The following is a 16,554-nucleotide window of genomic DNA, read 5'->3' as shown; positions in this document are numbered from 1 at the left end:
TATATTAAATTATAAGAATTTAGAATATATTTAGTTAACTAAATGCATACATAGATATTAATATATATACCTAATCAATATATATATATATATACCAAATATACTTATATGTTTGGTTATATGTACATATATAACTAAATACATTCTTATTATTTAATTTATTTAATATATGCACATTTGTTTTTACTGTAATTGTTATTTTTATCAATAAATTATTTCCATGATTTTTTATTTCAAATAAATTGCATTCAAGAATCAACAATAATTTCATATACGATCATTAGAAGAGTTTCTTTGCGACTGCAATATTCGTTATATTACAAAATACGGTAAACGAAATGTTATTTTAGTTTATAAAAAAAATAAATAAATAAATTAATATTAAAAACTATTTACATTGCTTGGGTTATGTCGAACGTGTTTAAAATGCTTATTTTGATATTTTAATATATTCATTTGATGAAAGTAAAAGGCGTCGTTGTGGGTTAAAGAATTTCGCAAAAATTAATTGAAATCCAAACGGTAGTAAACAAGCAGGCCCCATTCGCAGTTGCGCGAAAGCTTGTCAAAGGAAAATGATTGATTAGGCGCGAAACTTGTTTACGAAAAAGAAGAAAAGAAGAAGTTTGAAGATTTTTTGCTGGAGTTGCGTCGGATCACAGCTGACAAATGACCATCGTAAAACGTTAGTAAAATTAAAATTAAAATGCAAATGAGTTGCATTGTTTTTTATTGTAAATTTAAGTGTGATGAAAAAAATTGTTTAATAAGTGCACTTTTAGTACCACCTATGGGCGTGCGGCACCTGCAGGTGCTGTTCCTCTTCACTTGCGCCGTCTTGACATTCCACCAGCGCGTGAGTTTATCAGTCGGCATTGTAGCGATGACAAATGCCAACACCACAAATCCAGACTTTCCAGTAAAGTATTTTTTGGTTCCAGTTTAAAAAGTGTGCAACTCAATTACATTTAAATAATTTGCAGGAATATGAGCTAAGCGAACGTGAAAAGTCTTATATGTTGGGCAGCATCTATTGGGGCTCAACCCTTACTCACCTATTGGGAGGCTATCTTTCCAGTCGGTATGGTGCTAAACTGCTTTTATTATGTAGTGTGTTGGGCACTTCGGTGCTAGGGCTGTGTTTGCCGGTTGCAATTGATAAAGTTTGTTGGCGTCTATTTTGTGTAATACGCATTCTGCAAGGACTTTTTCAAGGAGTTATGTGGCCATCATTGTATTCGCATCTAGCGAAATGGTGTCCTAAAAAAGAACGTAATCGTTTGGGCGGCATAGCGCAAACTGGCTTGGATATTGGAACTGCATTGGGATTTGCTGCAAGTGGTTTATTGGCAGCATCACCTTTAGGTTGGCCTAGCATGTTTTATGTACCGGGTTAGTTCAAACTGCAAAAAAAAATATTTATAAAAAATGTAACTTCTCTTTTAAGGTGTAATTGGAATTATTTGGTCTCTGTTGTGGATTATCTTTGGCGCTAGTAGCCCAGAAAAATCGTCTTTTATATCGCAGGCTGAGCTGCAACTTATACAGAGCTCACAAGAGACTCCAGTGCATAGTACAACAAAACGTAGTATACCATTTTGCGCTATAATCACTTCTGTGCCTTACATTGTGTTAGCTATTTGTAAAGTAAGCCAGGCCACCAGCTATCACACATTGATGCAACAAATTCCAACCTACCTACATGGCATCTTTAACTACGATATTAAGATCAATGCGCTCTTATCGGCACTTCCTTTCGTTTTTATGTGCGTAATGTCGTATGTGTGTCTCGTAGTTGCTGATATTTTGACACACAATGAACTGGTCAGTCTTACTGTTATAAGGAAGTCTATCAATTCATTTGCCTCCTGGGTACCTGCTGTTTCATTTATAGCACTCGCTTATATGGATGCGGAAAACGTTGTTGGCAGCATAATTTGCTTAGTGATTTGTGTGGCTTCTATTTCAGCTCAAGCTATTGGTAGTTCTTTAAATCACATCGATTTGTCGCCCAATTACGCTGGATTTCTGTTTGGTCTTACAACCACGCTAATGAGTATTGCGGGCGTTTTATCCCCAGTAGCCATCAGTTTTGTTGTGACAGATGAGGTATGATTCCATTCAATCAATGTTAAAAATATATATAAATAATAATTTCGAATTTAGAGTGATCGCGAACAGTGGCGAATCGTTTTTATTGCAATTGCATTAATTTTATTTTTTGGAAATTTACTTTACATAATTTTTGGCCAGATGACAGTGCAGCCATGGAATGATCCCATTACTAAATCAACCGAGCAACAACAACAACAGGGCCCGAGTGAACACACAACAAAACTTTAGAATCTTTGTAATGTATGTAAGTCCATAATAAAAATAAATGTTTTTTCTATGATGATTTAAAATTAATAATATAAATTAAAATATTATTGAAATACTATTGAATATTGAATAAAAAATATAAAAAATATTAATTTCTACAGATTATTATTTGCTAATACCTATGTAACCGTTATATTAAATTTTAACGGAAATATTTAATAACTCTTAAGTAACACTTAACACTTACACTTATATATATATATATATACAATATTACTACATTTAATTGCAATTCGGTGATATATAGGTCAAATATAATTATTAAATAAGCACGTAATATAATAAATCTTCAGTTTTTATGAATTATTTTTTCTTAATATTTAACACAGAAGTGTGAAATTTGAGCAATTTTAATACATTGTAGCAAAATTTTTTCCAAATAAATAGTTTCAGTTTTGCACATAAAAATTATGATTTATTTTTCGAACAACTATTCGTGATTTGCATACAATGTATATAAATATATATTATATATATTAAAAACATATAAATTATCAACATTTTTATTAAAGTAATCATAATAGTAACAAAAAAGCAAAAGTTAATTTATTATTATTAAAAATTGCATATAGAATGAAATATAGTACTCACCACGTCACTGGTGAGAATTATGCAGTTCCATAGGCGCGTAGTAGTTAAAAATGCCATTATGTCCCTTGGAGTGATGTTGCATATTTCCGTTATAAGCAAAACTATCACAGTAACACAATGTGTGTTCTGCTGCTTCCTCTTGTTCGTGACTAAGTCCCTTGTAATACCTAGATTCGATAGATGTTTTTTGATTTCGCAATGTCCAGTGAGAAACAAGTCGGATTCTGTTTAGTATTAGTAGCTCCCTAGTTCTGGCTTTTGATCGATTCAAAAATTGCATATATTATGTCGGAAAAGCAATGAGAAGAGTTTGAGAATAAATCTATTAAAAAAAGTGAAATAAATACGAATATAAATAGAATTAATATTTTTTCTTTTACAATAAATTTAATCATTTAATAATGAATAAGATGATAATGATGAAGTGATAAACAATAATCCAGTCAAGGTGTAAAGAGGGGTTTTAAAAATACCTCGAGTTAAGAAAGAGTAAAAGTGCTGAAATGCACTGGCTCAAATAGAAATAAATAATAATAATAAAGTACTTGTGTCCTGCAATAATTCGAATAACGAAGTTTCAGTAATAATAGAATAAAATCGTTTCGTCAATAATCTACCAATTTCCAACTGATTATAAAGTTTATTTGCGATAAAAAATATACTAATGCTCCTTAGCAAAATTAACATTGCAAGCCTAACTGACGGTTGGACGATTGTGGTGCCCCTATACCTTATAAGAGGACCTCATTGCGCCTTTCTGTGAGTAACACCTCGACATCATACATCTTTTTATTCACATTCCTCTCTCTTTTTGTTAAGAGAGATTATATTGAGATTAAATTGTGCTTATAGCCCACTAAAAATATAAAACTTTAAATCATTTTGTATAATATAATATAAATATAAATATAAATATAAATAATAGAACATTATTGTTAATATTGCTTTAATTCCAATAAGTACTTCAAATCTTAAAAGCTAATTTTATTTTCTCTTTAGCTAATGCTTTGGAAAAGTTAAATATCACTATAAATAAAAATGAAATTATTAAGAAAATAACTGGTTTTAACTGATTTACAGTATAAATTGAATCTTTCTGTTTAGTCGTAGTGGAAGACGTATCGCGCATTTTTTTCAACCACTGTGCATCTTATCATCTTCAAGATCTTCGATTGTTGTATTGGTAAGTTTTCAACATTTGATGGTATCTTGATTTCACATATTGAATCGCTGTACCTCCTTATAGGTTTTATTAACAATTAATATATAATCGCTCAAAAGTTCTTTTAGACCTTTGACCTGTGAGAGTATTTGTGTTTCCTTTGCTAGTAGTGGCTACACAAATGTTTTTAAAAATAGTGCTGGTAATGTAATATAATTTTTCTACTCGAAAAAAAAAAAGTTGAACACTGAACTTTCTTAAGTGAACAATATAGATAGACTGTCTTTGTTTTGGAAAAATTTCTTACAACCGAATACTAAATTACAATTAAATCTTATGTACTAGTGTTATGGGTTACCAATTAAATTGCTTATGTCTAATTGGTTAATTGCATGTATGTACAGAATAGATTTAAACACATCAGGTGATACGATAACGACGAAGTGATAACTTTCAAATGGTGCCTGTCAAAATTTTATAACATTTCAACGATTACTCATTGAGCTATGTTACAGCAGTTTTAGTGACGCTACTTTTTATATATTCAAAACAATAGACTCAAAGCAATTTCGTGTCTTGATTTATAATTGCTTTTTGATGGCAGAAAAAAAAAACGTAACAGCAAAAACTTGGCTTGATAAGTGTAACCCGGATAACTAAAACGCCGATGATGAAAACGCGTTGGTGGCCCAAAAGAGGTGGAGACATCAAAATACATCAAAAAAGCCTACAAAATTTTTGACGGCTGACCAAAAGGAAAACAACGTGTCCATGATTCTGAGACATCTGTGTACCTCTTGAAGTGAACTGAGGAGAACTTTTTGCTTCAGTATGTAACTAGGACTTGTCACAAGTCCTTAGCTACCATGGCCAAATTGCACGAAAATCAAATACACTTCAAATTGCATCCACCGCATTCACCAAATTTAGCCTCCATCGATTGCTGTCTGTTCACAAACCTCAAAAAATTGTTCTAAGAAAAAAATCATCGCCAAAATTGAGGCGTATTTCCAGGTCAAAGGTAAATCGTTTTACAAGGGAGGTATTGAAATAGTAGAGGAGCGCTGGAATGATAGTATTGCTATTGCTCTTGTTGATAAATATATTTGAATTTTGCGAAAAAGGTACAGACTTATAAATCGAAGTGTTATAACTGACTTATGATACTCGTAAATAGAAAAATAAAAATATGTGAAAATATATTAAATATATATAAAAGTTCTTATAAAGGGTCATATTGCTTGGAATAATGTACTATTTTTATTTTAACTATTTTAGATCAGTATTATCGTAATAATATTTATATAGCACTTATGACATAATATTCTCCCATTCAATCTCATTTTCTTAGTGTAGAATTAAGATAGAGTTAAGATCACTATTCTATATAAACGTAAATATAATAAATTGAGTTCGTTCCGAACCGTAGAACAAGAATGGTTTTTCATGTTGCTCGAAGATATATGTATATCATTAAGGTATTTTGTGAAATGTGTGACGCTATAGGTCTTATGCCAATATTAACTACGACCCTATTCTTCAGCCAAAAAAAACCTTTTTGTTTATGAAAAATTTATTTAGTTTTTGGTATGTATGTCTGAGTGTACAATGTTTTGAATATTTTTATTTAATTGTAATTAAATAAATAATTTATACTTGTTGCATGATAGTATATGAAATTACATTACTATATACATATGTATGTATATATTTTTTTTTGTTTTTTTTTTATTTAGTTTTGTTTAATAAATTGCATTAGTTTAAGAAATTCTTAGAGAGTTTCTTCTATATAATGATAAAATAATATGATTAAGTTTTTAATTTGTGCATAGGGTGATATTAACTGTTTATAAAAAAGCACAACATCAATTAGACTCATAATTATATTAATTGTGACGCTAGTAATGATAATTGAATAGTAATGCTTGTAATAGATCGTATATAATTAACAATAATTGTTATTAATAATACAATAACAATAGTTTCTAAATAATAATAGTTATGAATAGTGAATATTTATGAATTGTTACACATTAAATAATTTTATGTTATTTTATGTATGACATTGTGTTTTTAACAGCATTTATAATTATATTGGTACTTTCTGTACTCATCATTCCGAAGAAAACTTTTTATGGACTTGTGCTTTTTTTCTATCATGAGATTTTACTGATACATTGCATTACTATTCTTTTTACTTTGTAATTTGCATAGTAGTTTAAATTAAGTTTTCCTGTTTAGTGGTTTGTCAAACACTAGTTCATGTCGAGTATAGCCAGTATACTATATATATGGGGAAAAGTTTGGTATGCGAAAGCACACAATGATATTGATTTATCTCATTCCTTTTCTCTTGTAAAATATAGAAGATATTTCTTAATTGCTTTTAACAGTTCCAATCGTTTCATAGTGGTGAGGTTTGTTTTATATCTAGTAGTACTGTTTTTCACGTGAATAAATCGTTCACACATTCTGGTCCTCCATATATCCACGTTTTGGTTTTAAATATCTTAATTTTTCGTCTTTAATTTATAATTTTGGTATATGCTATAAAAGATAATGAATATCCATGGATAACTTAAACACCAAACTGAATTTAATTTTAAATTTATGCACTCAATAATGAAAATACAAAACAAAATCTAAACATGATGTATTTTACAATATGAGGCTAATATAAATCTCTTATAATATAGGGAAGTACATACATACATAGGAGTATAGACAATTAATCGGCTTAGATTTGGATATAATTGTCTCACAAACTAATAATTTAAATTTATTTTATTCTATGAAAAAGTTTTTATTTATGAATGTTTGCTCCAAAATTAAACTTTACAGTAGATATATTAGAAAATATAATTATGCTATATCAAATTTTATTTAGGTAATATATGCAATTAATATAATTATTCGATAATAAAGCCGGCGGTAGTGCTCCCAAACGACAACGAACTCAGCAATCTGCTAGAAAAGTGTTGGCTTCTGTATTTTGGGATTCATATTATTGGATTGATTGAATAAGGAAAGCAAGAAAAAACTGCCACACTTGTTAAAGAAAAAAATGTTATTTTTGGAGGATAATGCATCCGCTCACACGTCTATGCAAACCATAGCAAAATTAAATGAATTACGGTACGAATTGCTTCCTCACCGTATGCTTTCACAGTATTTTCCAGATTTGTCTTCCAGTGACTATTAAAAAGAGATTTGCATCAAATGATGAAGTGGAATGGAAAACTGAGGTATATTTTAGAGGACTTGGTAAATCGTGTTATTTAAAACGTAATCCAACTGTTGAAAGTTTGTTGGACTCTGTGTATCGAGCTAAAGGAAGACTATATTGAAGCATATAATACAATTTTCCAAAAAAAAGGAGGTTTTTATTACTTAGGCCGGGTATCTATCAATTTACTTAATATTAACTGAGTAAATATATAATATATATTTGCATTGCCATGTTAATAAATTTCAATTAAGGACATACGAATTAGAATGGGTAACTTCCTTTATTATCTAAACAGTTAAACACAGGAGAATACTAGTAAAATTTGTACCATTAACAGTTGGAACTTTTACAGTTTTGACAACTTTTACAGATTAGGCAGAAGTTGCTCATAATCCTTGACTGGATTATTGTTTATCACTTCATCAGACTAAGCAATAATTGACCTCAGATCTGCATACCTCCCCGAGGAGCCTGTAACCACTCTGAGATTTGATAACGCGGTGTTGGTAAGTCTGTCAGTTTTCGAAAATAATTTCAGGGCTCTATGCTTCATGTATTTTTTGATGGGATCAATCTTAATGTCCCTCAGGATGTCATTCGTCCTAATGTACCATGGCACTTTGAAAAGTCTTCTCAGAGCCTGGCTTTGTGCAATTTCTAGCTGGTGAATAGTAGTGTTTGAAGCTTTGCTAAACGCTACACAACCATATATAAGTGACGGACGAATTATTTGGTATTATAGCAGTTTCCTGCTTTTAGCATTGAGATTTTCATTTCTGAATAGCGGTTGGAGGTGATGAACTTTTAAACAGCAACCATTAGTTTTTACAAATATAGTTTCTGGACAACGATCGATTGGAAACCTATCAATTGAATGTTATTAATTTTGGCACAAAGTCTATATAATTTTAGCCCTGTAAAATTAATTTCACAAAAACAACTTTCTGGTGAACTTAAGTAAACAAACACTGAAGCAAATCGATTAGATGATTATGGAGTAGTCAATCGGACCGATAAGAGACTATCCGGTGAACACGAAAGAGTGGATTTCATAGAGCGTGTAATGTAAGAATGACTCTTAGTGAAAGAAATTCACTTTTATACATAGTTAGTATGTAGATTGAGTCGTTATAATAAATTTCAGAGTTAAGGAAACTCGTAGTAAAACACGGGCACATATTTTGTTGTAAATAAAAATCGAGTTATGATAAATTAATGAAATTTTTTGAAATTGTTTGAAATTATTTAACAGTACAATTTTCATAATTTATAGCATTTTGAGAACACGGCAAAACAAATAACAATTTAATTACTTAAATATGGATTCAAAATAAATTGTTTGGCTTTGACTTCATAATTTTTCTAAGCAATGCCGCAGTGTTCAGTGCAATTCATTATCGACTGATTTAAACGTGTTTTCACATCTGCAACCTGAAGCTTTGTGTGTTAATCGAGTAACCGATTGGACAAGTTTCGGTCTCTATCAGTCTCTAACAGTTTTCAATATACCGACTCGTCTGTTGGCCCTAACAATGTGCGAACCTCAACAGGTAACTCATTTTTTATTAAATTATATAACTGCTTTTTTCTGTTAAAACTTATAAATATTAATAATTTGAATGCAACAAAGTCGAGAAATGTAGGTATTTGCATTTGTGAATTTTTTTCAAATGTGGCACGTGAAATTTCACATAAAATCGATGTTTGGAGCTTACAAATGAACAAAAATATTTGATTAATTATTTGCTTTTTATTGAAAATTAATTCAAATTCACTAAAATTAAATAGTGAACAATGCGATGAAAACTTACGTGCTTTAATAAATATTTTTCTGTTTATTCATATTGTTTTAAATCGATGACATTTTTCTTATTTTAGTCTAAAGTTTCAATTGTTAAATTAAACTCTTTATATATCAAATAATTTACCACTATTTTATTTCACAAAAGAGCCAGCAGGTTCTACTTGAGATACATTATTTATTTATTTTTTTTTTTTGTTTCTAACAAAAACGAAAATGACTTGCTATACTTCCAACTGTTAAGTAGCGATCTACCCAACAGGTACGTATAAATCAAAAATTATAAATGCAAGAAATATATAGCTATCATATCTACTCTCAACTATCTTTTGCTCGATTCAAAGTCGAAGTCAAATAGAAATAGAAATAGAAAAATGAGAATTGCTATAAAATTGATTTTATCATTAGGTTTACGCGTAAGAAACTATAGTTGAATCAATAGATGCTGAAAAAAAGTTTGGGGTTCACATCAGCAACGAACCGTGATCATAGGCACCGTGGATGTCTCGAATTTTAAAATACCGCTAACATAAAATTCAGTTACGTTAACATCTTCGTGCCGAACAGTTCACCCATTGCCATCCCATAAAACTATAAGATTTGTTCATAATGAGTTGTTAAATTAATTACGTGTAGTTATAAAATTATATAAAAACGGTTGGCATTTATTAGTATCTGAATGAATAGCAATCATATTTTAGTGCCTTTTTAAAACACTTTAAATCATAATAATTATTATAAATTTATTAAAAAATTAAGTGACGTCGACGGAATGAAGTTTTTCTCAATTTTGGGAGCCAGAGGCTCATTTACATTGAATGAAATCACGGCAAATGAAAAACAAAAAGTGAAACCTCCATCTCACACAGGTTTGTAAGCGTGTAAACTATGTGAATTCAATTATTTAATAATTAAATAATGACAAAAATATGAAAAATCCATTAATATAATTTGCAATATCAGCCAATAAATATTTGTATAATTTTTAATATTCTTCGACACAAAAAAGTTAACGGAGTGGTTAAGTAGATTTGTGAGTCGACCGGTTGTTATAGCTCGTAAAAATAAATAAGGTGCTTTATCAAACCCAACAATACCAATAAAAAATAATAAATAAATAAAGAATTGAAAGAGATTTAAAGTAAAGTAAATAAGAGTCACAAATTGCTAATACCTAGACAACTTTAAATAACTGAAGTGTTTCTTAATATGCGACAATGACCCCCGAGGTCTGTTTTCTGCCACAAATAGAAAAAGCATAGGTTTCATTAAAAATTCTTTTCTTTGATTTTTATAATTAAATAAATGAAAAAAAAACATTATTGGGAATAAAGCTGTTTTCTAACTAAAGTATTGGAATATCGCAACTGTTTCTTAAAAGAAAAAATGACATTCCTCTTTGATGACATCTTTAAACAGCTAATGAAAAATAATTTATTAATATTACTTAAGAGTAACTACAGATACTGAAAGTAACAAAGCAAAGTAACAAAACTCCAGAAAAATGTTTGAACATAGAAGTCAAGTACGGCTTTTGGGTCAGTTGGTTAAGGAGCGCTGACTCTGAGCTTCAAATTTGGCAGGACGCGAGTTCGATTCCTGGTACTTCCAGTGTTAATAAATTACTTACGAATAATTAAATACAAAAATTATTTCCAAGATCACTGATGATGGGTATTTGGCAATACTCGAAACAGCTGTATAGTCAGCAAAAAATTCAATTAATTAAAATAATATAAAATGAATTTATGTTGTTATAGTTCACTACTGTTCGAAAAACCTCTTTTTATACTTAATTTACTTATCTTTAAAGTTATGTTTTATTCTTTGATACCAATTATATTGTACTAGAAAATATGTGGAATATATAGAAATAGTTTGCATGAGGCTATTTGGTAAATTGCTAAGACAATCATTGCTAAGTGGTAAATTTGGTAAATTGCTAAGTGTTATCATGAATATCATGAATCATGAATAGTGTTGATCACTTATTTGTTGAATTAAACCGTTATTTCAACATCAAAAAATTTATTCATAAATATGCACCAACATTCCCGGGTTGCTGTATATATAAAAACCCCAAACAACATGGAACAGTTAAAGAAAATATATAATTTATGTGTACATATATAATTTATATGTAACATATGCAATTTATATGTAACATACATAATTTACATAAAACATGTACTTATAGATCATTGAAATTAAACTTTTTTCTATGTAGGTATTCTGGTGAATATAGTATATAGAGATTATCAAAATCGAATATTGTGCTTATTGGCTAGAACTCAAGGCACATTATTTTAAAATGAAAAACAGGGTCGAGTATATGTTTTTCAACTTAAAGGGATATGCTATGAAAAGAATTGAAGAATTTTTACATACCACGACTTATGAATTTAACATAGATGGCATAACGCATTGCATCAAGATAAATGATTTTAAAGTTCGGGTACATTTATTACACGTAAATGGACTTATCTCAATGCCTAAAAATGATATATGCTTTTACTGATCAAAATACTATTTAGAAACGCTTTATAAAAGTTATTCTAACTTTAAGTATACACACAATAAAACTAAACTTCTAAATAGTTTCCATGCTCTCAATCATATGTCAATCATGAATTTCCATGCTCAAAAAAAGTCTCCATCAATGTTATTGGTAGATATATTATTAATTAATGAAAAATACGACAAAAAATTCAAATATGATCCCAAAGAGAAATCAACTGAACAACTGGAAAACAGTATTAAACGATCGAGAAGAATCGAGAAGCAATTAAATTTAAATGCAAAGATTCGATTAGCACCCGATTAGGACAATGAAACATTGCGTACGGTTAATTCTTAAATTCTCAACAATTTTAAAACGTACGTCTGTTAAAATATAGGGAAATGTGGACAAATGGGTTAATTACCCCAAATGGATCCAGTAGTGTAAAATACGGCGGATGTACGGCGGATGACCCATCAACTCGACGTTTTGGCCGGTCAAAAAGGCACTAGTTTGAGCCGATGTGTGAGATCTCGCGTTGTCATAGTGAACAATGATTCGTCTTCTCTTGTTCGTTTTTCGAATTTCTCCGAAGACTTTAGACAAACAAATTGTGGTGTACCACTCAGAAGTGACCGTCTTTCGTTGCCACTTGACCAGTTTTGCCGAAGAAATAGGCGACTATTTGCTTCGAAGTGCTTCTTCCACGAACAACTTTCGTTGGATTTGGCTCGTCTTCGAAGACCCACATGGTCTATTGTTGTTTTGTTTGGGGCTCATACGCATAGATCCATGATTCGTCACCTGTGATGGTCTTATAAACGTCTTTTGAAGCACCGCGACATTTTTTTGCATCAAGCGACACGAGCCTTTTTTTGAGCGATTGTCAAATTGTGTGGGATCCAACGAAACCACACCTTTTTTACGGCTAGGTGTTCATGCAATATCGAATGTATGCTGGTGTGAAAAATGCCCAAGGATGCCTCTATCTCACGGTATGTCACATGACGATCTTGCATTATCAGTTCACGCACGACAACAATGTTCTCTGGGACAACGGCAGTTTTTGGACGACCTTCACCAAATTCGTCGTTGAGCGAGCGTCGGCCACGATTGAATTCATTAAAGCAGTTTTTCACAGTGCTATGGGATGGTGCTTCATCGCCATACAAAGATTTAAGTTCATCAATGCATTCTTGTCGTTGTGAAAAATGATCGCACGAAAATGTTCACGTGCTAATTCCATATTTTGGCGTAGATGAATTCTTCAAGTCTCCGTAAATAAATCAATTTACTATTAAATGACAACACGTTCTGAGTGATGTTATGCTAAAAAATGTCAACCTTTCCAATGGAGATGTCAGATTGCATCTGGCAACACTTAGTGTTGCCTAGGCCAGAAATACATATAACAGCCCTCGTACGTAGAAAATCTTAAATAAAAATAGACTATCATAAGCAGTAACTGAGTTGAGTTGTAATCCATAAGTTTATAGAAAAACGCTCTAAAGTTGATTAATTAATATCTGTATCAACTGTTTTCTTAATATAGCCTAAACATTCATCGTAATAAATTATTTAATAAGATATAGGGACATATTATCTCATGGTAAAGAACTAATTAAATTTTGGCTTAAGAATCATTTAGCTTTATGATTTTATACCAATACCAATACAAAGCTTAGTATGTTTAGTTGCCAATGTAGCCTTTAATTGCTATGAAGATACTTTAGCAATCAATGCCTATCTTATGGAATGTAAAGTAATAAGTAACGATTTTCCTTACACCCTCACTTATTCAGAACGCGAACAGGTCAGACATTTTATCACAGCACTCCCAGTATATGTATTTGGTCCACTGATGGATTAAGATTAGAAAACGTGCTGACAACCATGGATCCAAATTCAGTCCATTCGCTACAATGAACGTTTTTTTTAGAGATTTTCAGATAGTAATATATATCATAGGCAGCTGTATACTTACAAAAACTATAAGTTCTGTTTCACAAAAATAATAAAGCACAATATATAATTATTGTATATAATTTTGATATTTTTTTAAGTTTAGTTAATTAATCTAATTTCGTACGTTTTTTTTTAATCAAAGTAATTTAAAACACGGAATGTATTGAGCATAAAAACTGCTCATAAAAGATAATTATTCTATGAATTATTTTTAAATTATTATTTTTTTTGAAATTACTACAGTAAAGTTCTATTACTAAAAATAATACTAAAAGTAAAACTAACATAATTGGCTTAAGTTTAATTTGCATATAAATAATATCAGTGAACTGGAAAAGTGTATTAATAAAGAATACTAAATTATTTTATATTTTTAATAAAATATATATTCAATATCTTACAGAAGCTACGGGATTTGGGATAAGGCATTTGCAATGCTTTCTACTCTTTGGCGCTTTGTCTGTCGGCTACGCCTTACGTGTGAATCTCTCAGTAGCAATTGTTGCTATGACGGATAAAAATGCCACCAATCCTGATTTTATGGTAACCTTTAAATAAAATTAATAGATATAATTAATATTATTAAACAATATATTAAATTTTTAGGAATACGATTGGTCAGAAAAAACGAAATCACTTCTACTGAGTAGCTTCTTTTGGGGCTATATTTGTACACAGATACCAGCGGGTCAATTAGCACGGAAATTTGGCGCAAAAGTAATGCTACTGTGGGGTTTGTTGCTTGCGTCAGTATTAACGGTTCTAACACCTTTGATCACTCATATTGGTAATTGGCAGCTTTTATTTTTTATGCGTGTTCTGCAAGGACTAAGTCAAGGAGTAGTGTATCCTTCAGTTCATACAATTCTCTCAAAATGGTCACCACCCGAGGAGCGTGGACAATTAAGCACATATTGTTATTCAGGCACACAATTCGGTACAGTAGTGATGTTGGCTATTAGTGGTTATCTAGCTTCATCATTTTTGGGTTGGCCAAGTATATTTTATGTATCTGGTGGTATTGGCATATTATGGGTTGTTGCATGGAAAGTATGGGGTGCAAATTCACCAAGCGAGTACGAGTCTATATCTGTAGAGGAAAAAAAATTCATTCAAACATCATTAGATGCGGATAGCAATTCTAAAGAAAACGCTAAGCCTACAAAGATACCATGGGCTAAATTTTTCACATCAGTGCCGTTTTTAGTGTTGATATTAGTGCACAGTACGCAAAATTGGGGTTTCTGGACTTTGTTGACTCAAATACCTTCGTATATGAAAAATATACTCGGTATGGACATCAAGAGTAATGCGCTGTTATCTGCTTTACCTTACACAGTCATGTTGCTGCTAAGCTTTGTGTTCTCTAGCATTTCTGCACTGTTAAATAAAAAGAAATACTTGAAGAGATCTGTGAGTCGTAAATTGTTTAACACAATTGGTCACTGGATACCAATGATATCCTTAGTAGCATTTGGATACGTAGGACCTGACAAACTTGGATTAGCAATTTTTCTATTAACAATCACTGTGGGCATTAATTCGGCTACATATCTGGGCTATCAGGTTAATCACATCGATTTATCGCCTAACTATGCTGGTGTATTAATGGGCATCACCAATTGTATATCCAATATTGTTAGTTTAAAGGCACCACTAGTCGTTGGTTTTATTGTTACAAATGAGGTGAAATAATTAAATTATATTAGGAGTGAAATTTTAATAATTTTTTTATTTTAGAAAAGTGCTGAACAGTGGCGTATTATATTTTTTATTGCTGCATTTTTTTACTTAATTGGAAATTTATTGTTCATAATTTTCGGCAGAACAAGCGTGCAACCATGGAATAATCCCACAGAGACCCCAAAGCAAAATAATTCAACCCCTGCTGAATAAAAGTTTTGACAATAAAAAATAATACTCCGAATTTCAATATCGCCGTAAGCTAGTCTAAGAAGTAAAAACTATTAATTTTTTAACAAATAATTATTGTGATTTAGCTGTAATTTAGAATAAATAAGTAATTAACAAAATAAAATTTCAGAAACATAAAATCTTGTATAAAATTTCCAATTAATGACAAATCCTTTTAACGTTCAATAATAAATAATGACATTAATTTTCATAATTTTTTTATGACTGACAAGTTTTAATTGCAATTCAAGATAATTTTATTTATGTAGATTAAAATATTAACGTTAACCGAATTATATTGGTTATATATAAAAATAATTTAGTTTACTTAAAATATATAGTCCGTACTGCTTCGGAGTATTCCACTCAACCCGTTCAAGTATAATCGAATTCTAACATTTGGATCGAACGCTTTAAATATACCAAAATGTTGCATTTGATCTTTCAGTTAATCGAATAGTAAACCTGTTATAATACATAACAGAATTACTCGAAGGGAATATAGTGTTCGAAAATATTTGGGTTCGAACCAAATGCATATTTAGACGTCAAAATGTTTAAACTTTCGAAGAGTTCATATATTGTATTTAAATAACTAGTTTTATAAAATCTAATCTATTTCAGTTTATACTGCATTTTTATATCGTATCCTTGAGTTACTTGATCTATAAGAGCTAAAATAAACAATATATAACAGTTTAAGTAAATCAGGACAAAATACTGCAAAAGTACATAAATATATCGGTTAAAGTTGTAATTATTATTAAAGTTAATTTTATTTATTAATAATATATTTATATACTAAAATTATTATAAGCTTTAAGAAGAAAGTAATGCCTAGAGGGGACGCGATCAACACTGGCGCTCAAAGAGATCAAGGCTTTCTGTTTCGATCCATCTAAAAGAGAAACTTGCTGAGTAACTACACACAGTTATAAACAAATAAGATGGTTACCAAATTAACCTATACCAATTAGCCTATTAGCCTGAACTTAGGTTAGTGAAGGTGC

At 30.5% G+C, this 16,554-nt stretch overlaps 2 protein-coding genes across 3 annotated transcripts; both read left to right on the top strand.

Annotated features, from left to right (window-relative positions):
- Positions 1 to 366: 366 nt before the first annotated feature.
- On the top strand, positions 367 to 2,413 carry LOC119679153 (putative inorganic phosphate cotransporter). Its single transcript, XM_038091352.1, has 5 exons — positions 367 to 685; positions 783 to 919; positions 984 to 1,392; positions 1,448 to 2,109; positions 2,167 to 2,413. The coding sequence occupies exons 1-5, from the start codon at positions 670 to 672 to the stop codon at positions 2,341 to 2,343; spliced, it is 1,401 nt and encodes a 466-aa protein (XP_037947280.1). The 5' UTR covers positions 367 to 669; the 3' UTR covers positions 2,344 to 2,413.
- A 6,932-nt stretch (positions 2,414 to 9,345) lies between these two features.
- Positions 9,346 to 15,642, top strand: LOC119679152 (putative inorganic phosphate cotransporter). 2 transcript variants are annotated; one of them, XM_038091351.1, is made up of 4 exons: positions 9,346 to 9,427; positions 14,034 to 14,173; positions 14,237 to 15,316; positions 15,371 to 15,642. In XM_038091351.1, exons 2-4 carry the CDS (start codon positions 14,138 to 14,140, stop codon positions 15,524 to 15,526), a joined length of 1,272 nt encoding a protein of 423 aa, XP_037947279.1. In that variant the 5' UTR covers positions 9,346 to 9,427; positions 14,034 to 14,137; the 3' UTR covers positions 15,527 to 15,642. The 2 variants fall into 2 exon arrangements, with proteins under 2 accessions (XP_037947279.1, XP_037947278.1); XM_038091350.1 differs by lacking the exon at positions 9,346 to 9,427 and adding an exon at positions 9,593 to 10,034.
- The last annotated feature ends 912 nt before the right edge of the window (positions 15,643 to 16,554 follow it).

This window comes from Teleopsis dalmanni, chromosome 2 (assembly GCF_002237135.1).
Source record: "Teleopsis dalmanni isolate 2A chromosome 2, ASM223713v2, whole genome shotgun sequence".
In the NCBI taxonomy this organism is placed as follows: domain Eukaryota; kingdom Metazoa; phylum Arthropoda; class Insecta; order Diptera; family Diopsidae; genus Teleopsis; species Teleopsis dalmanni.
This window is presented reverse-complemented; position numbering and strand designations above follow the sequence as displayed.

Excerpts from the sequence above, each read along its gene's own strand:
- LOC119679153 (XM_038091352.1), top strand. Across the intron at positions 920-983 it reads CCACAAATCCAGACTTTCCA|GAATATGAGCTAAGCGAACG; the intron begins GTAAAGTATTTT and ends AATAATTTGCAG. Across the intron at positions 2,110-2,166 it reads GTTTTGTTGTGACAGATGAG|AGTGATCGCGAACAGTGGCG; the intron begins GTATGATTCCAT and ends TTTCGAATTTAG.
- LOC119679152 (XM_038091350.1), top strand. The coding sequence starts at position 9,938 with ATGAAGTTTTTCTCAATTTTGGGAGCCAGAGGCTCATTTACATTGAAT. Across the intron at positions 10,035-14,033 it reads GAAACCTCCATCTCACACAG|AAGCTACGGGATTTGGGATA; the intron begins GTTTGTAAGCGT and ends AATATCTTACAG. Across the intron at positions 15,317-15,370 it reads GTTTTATTGTTACAAATGAG|AAAAGTGCTGAACAGTGGCG; the intron begins GTGAAATAATTA and ends TTTTTATTTTAG.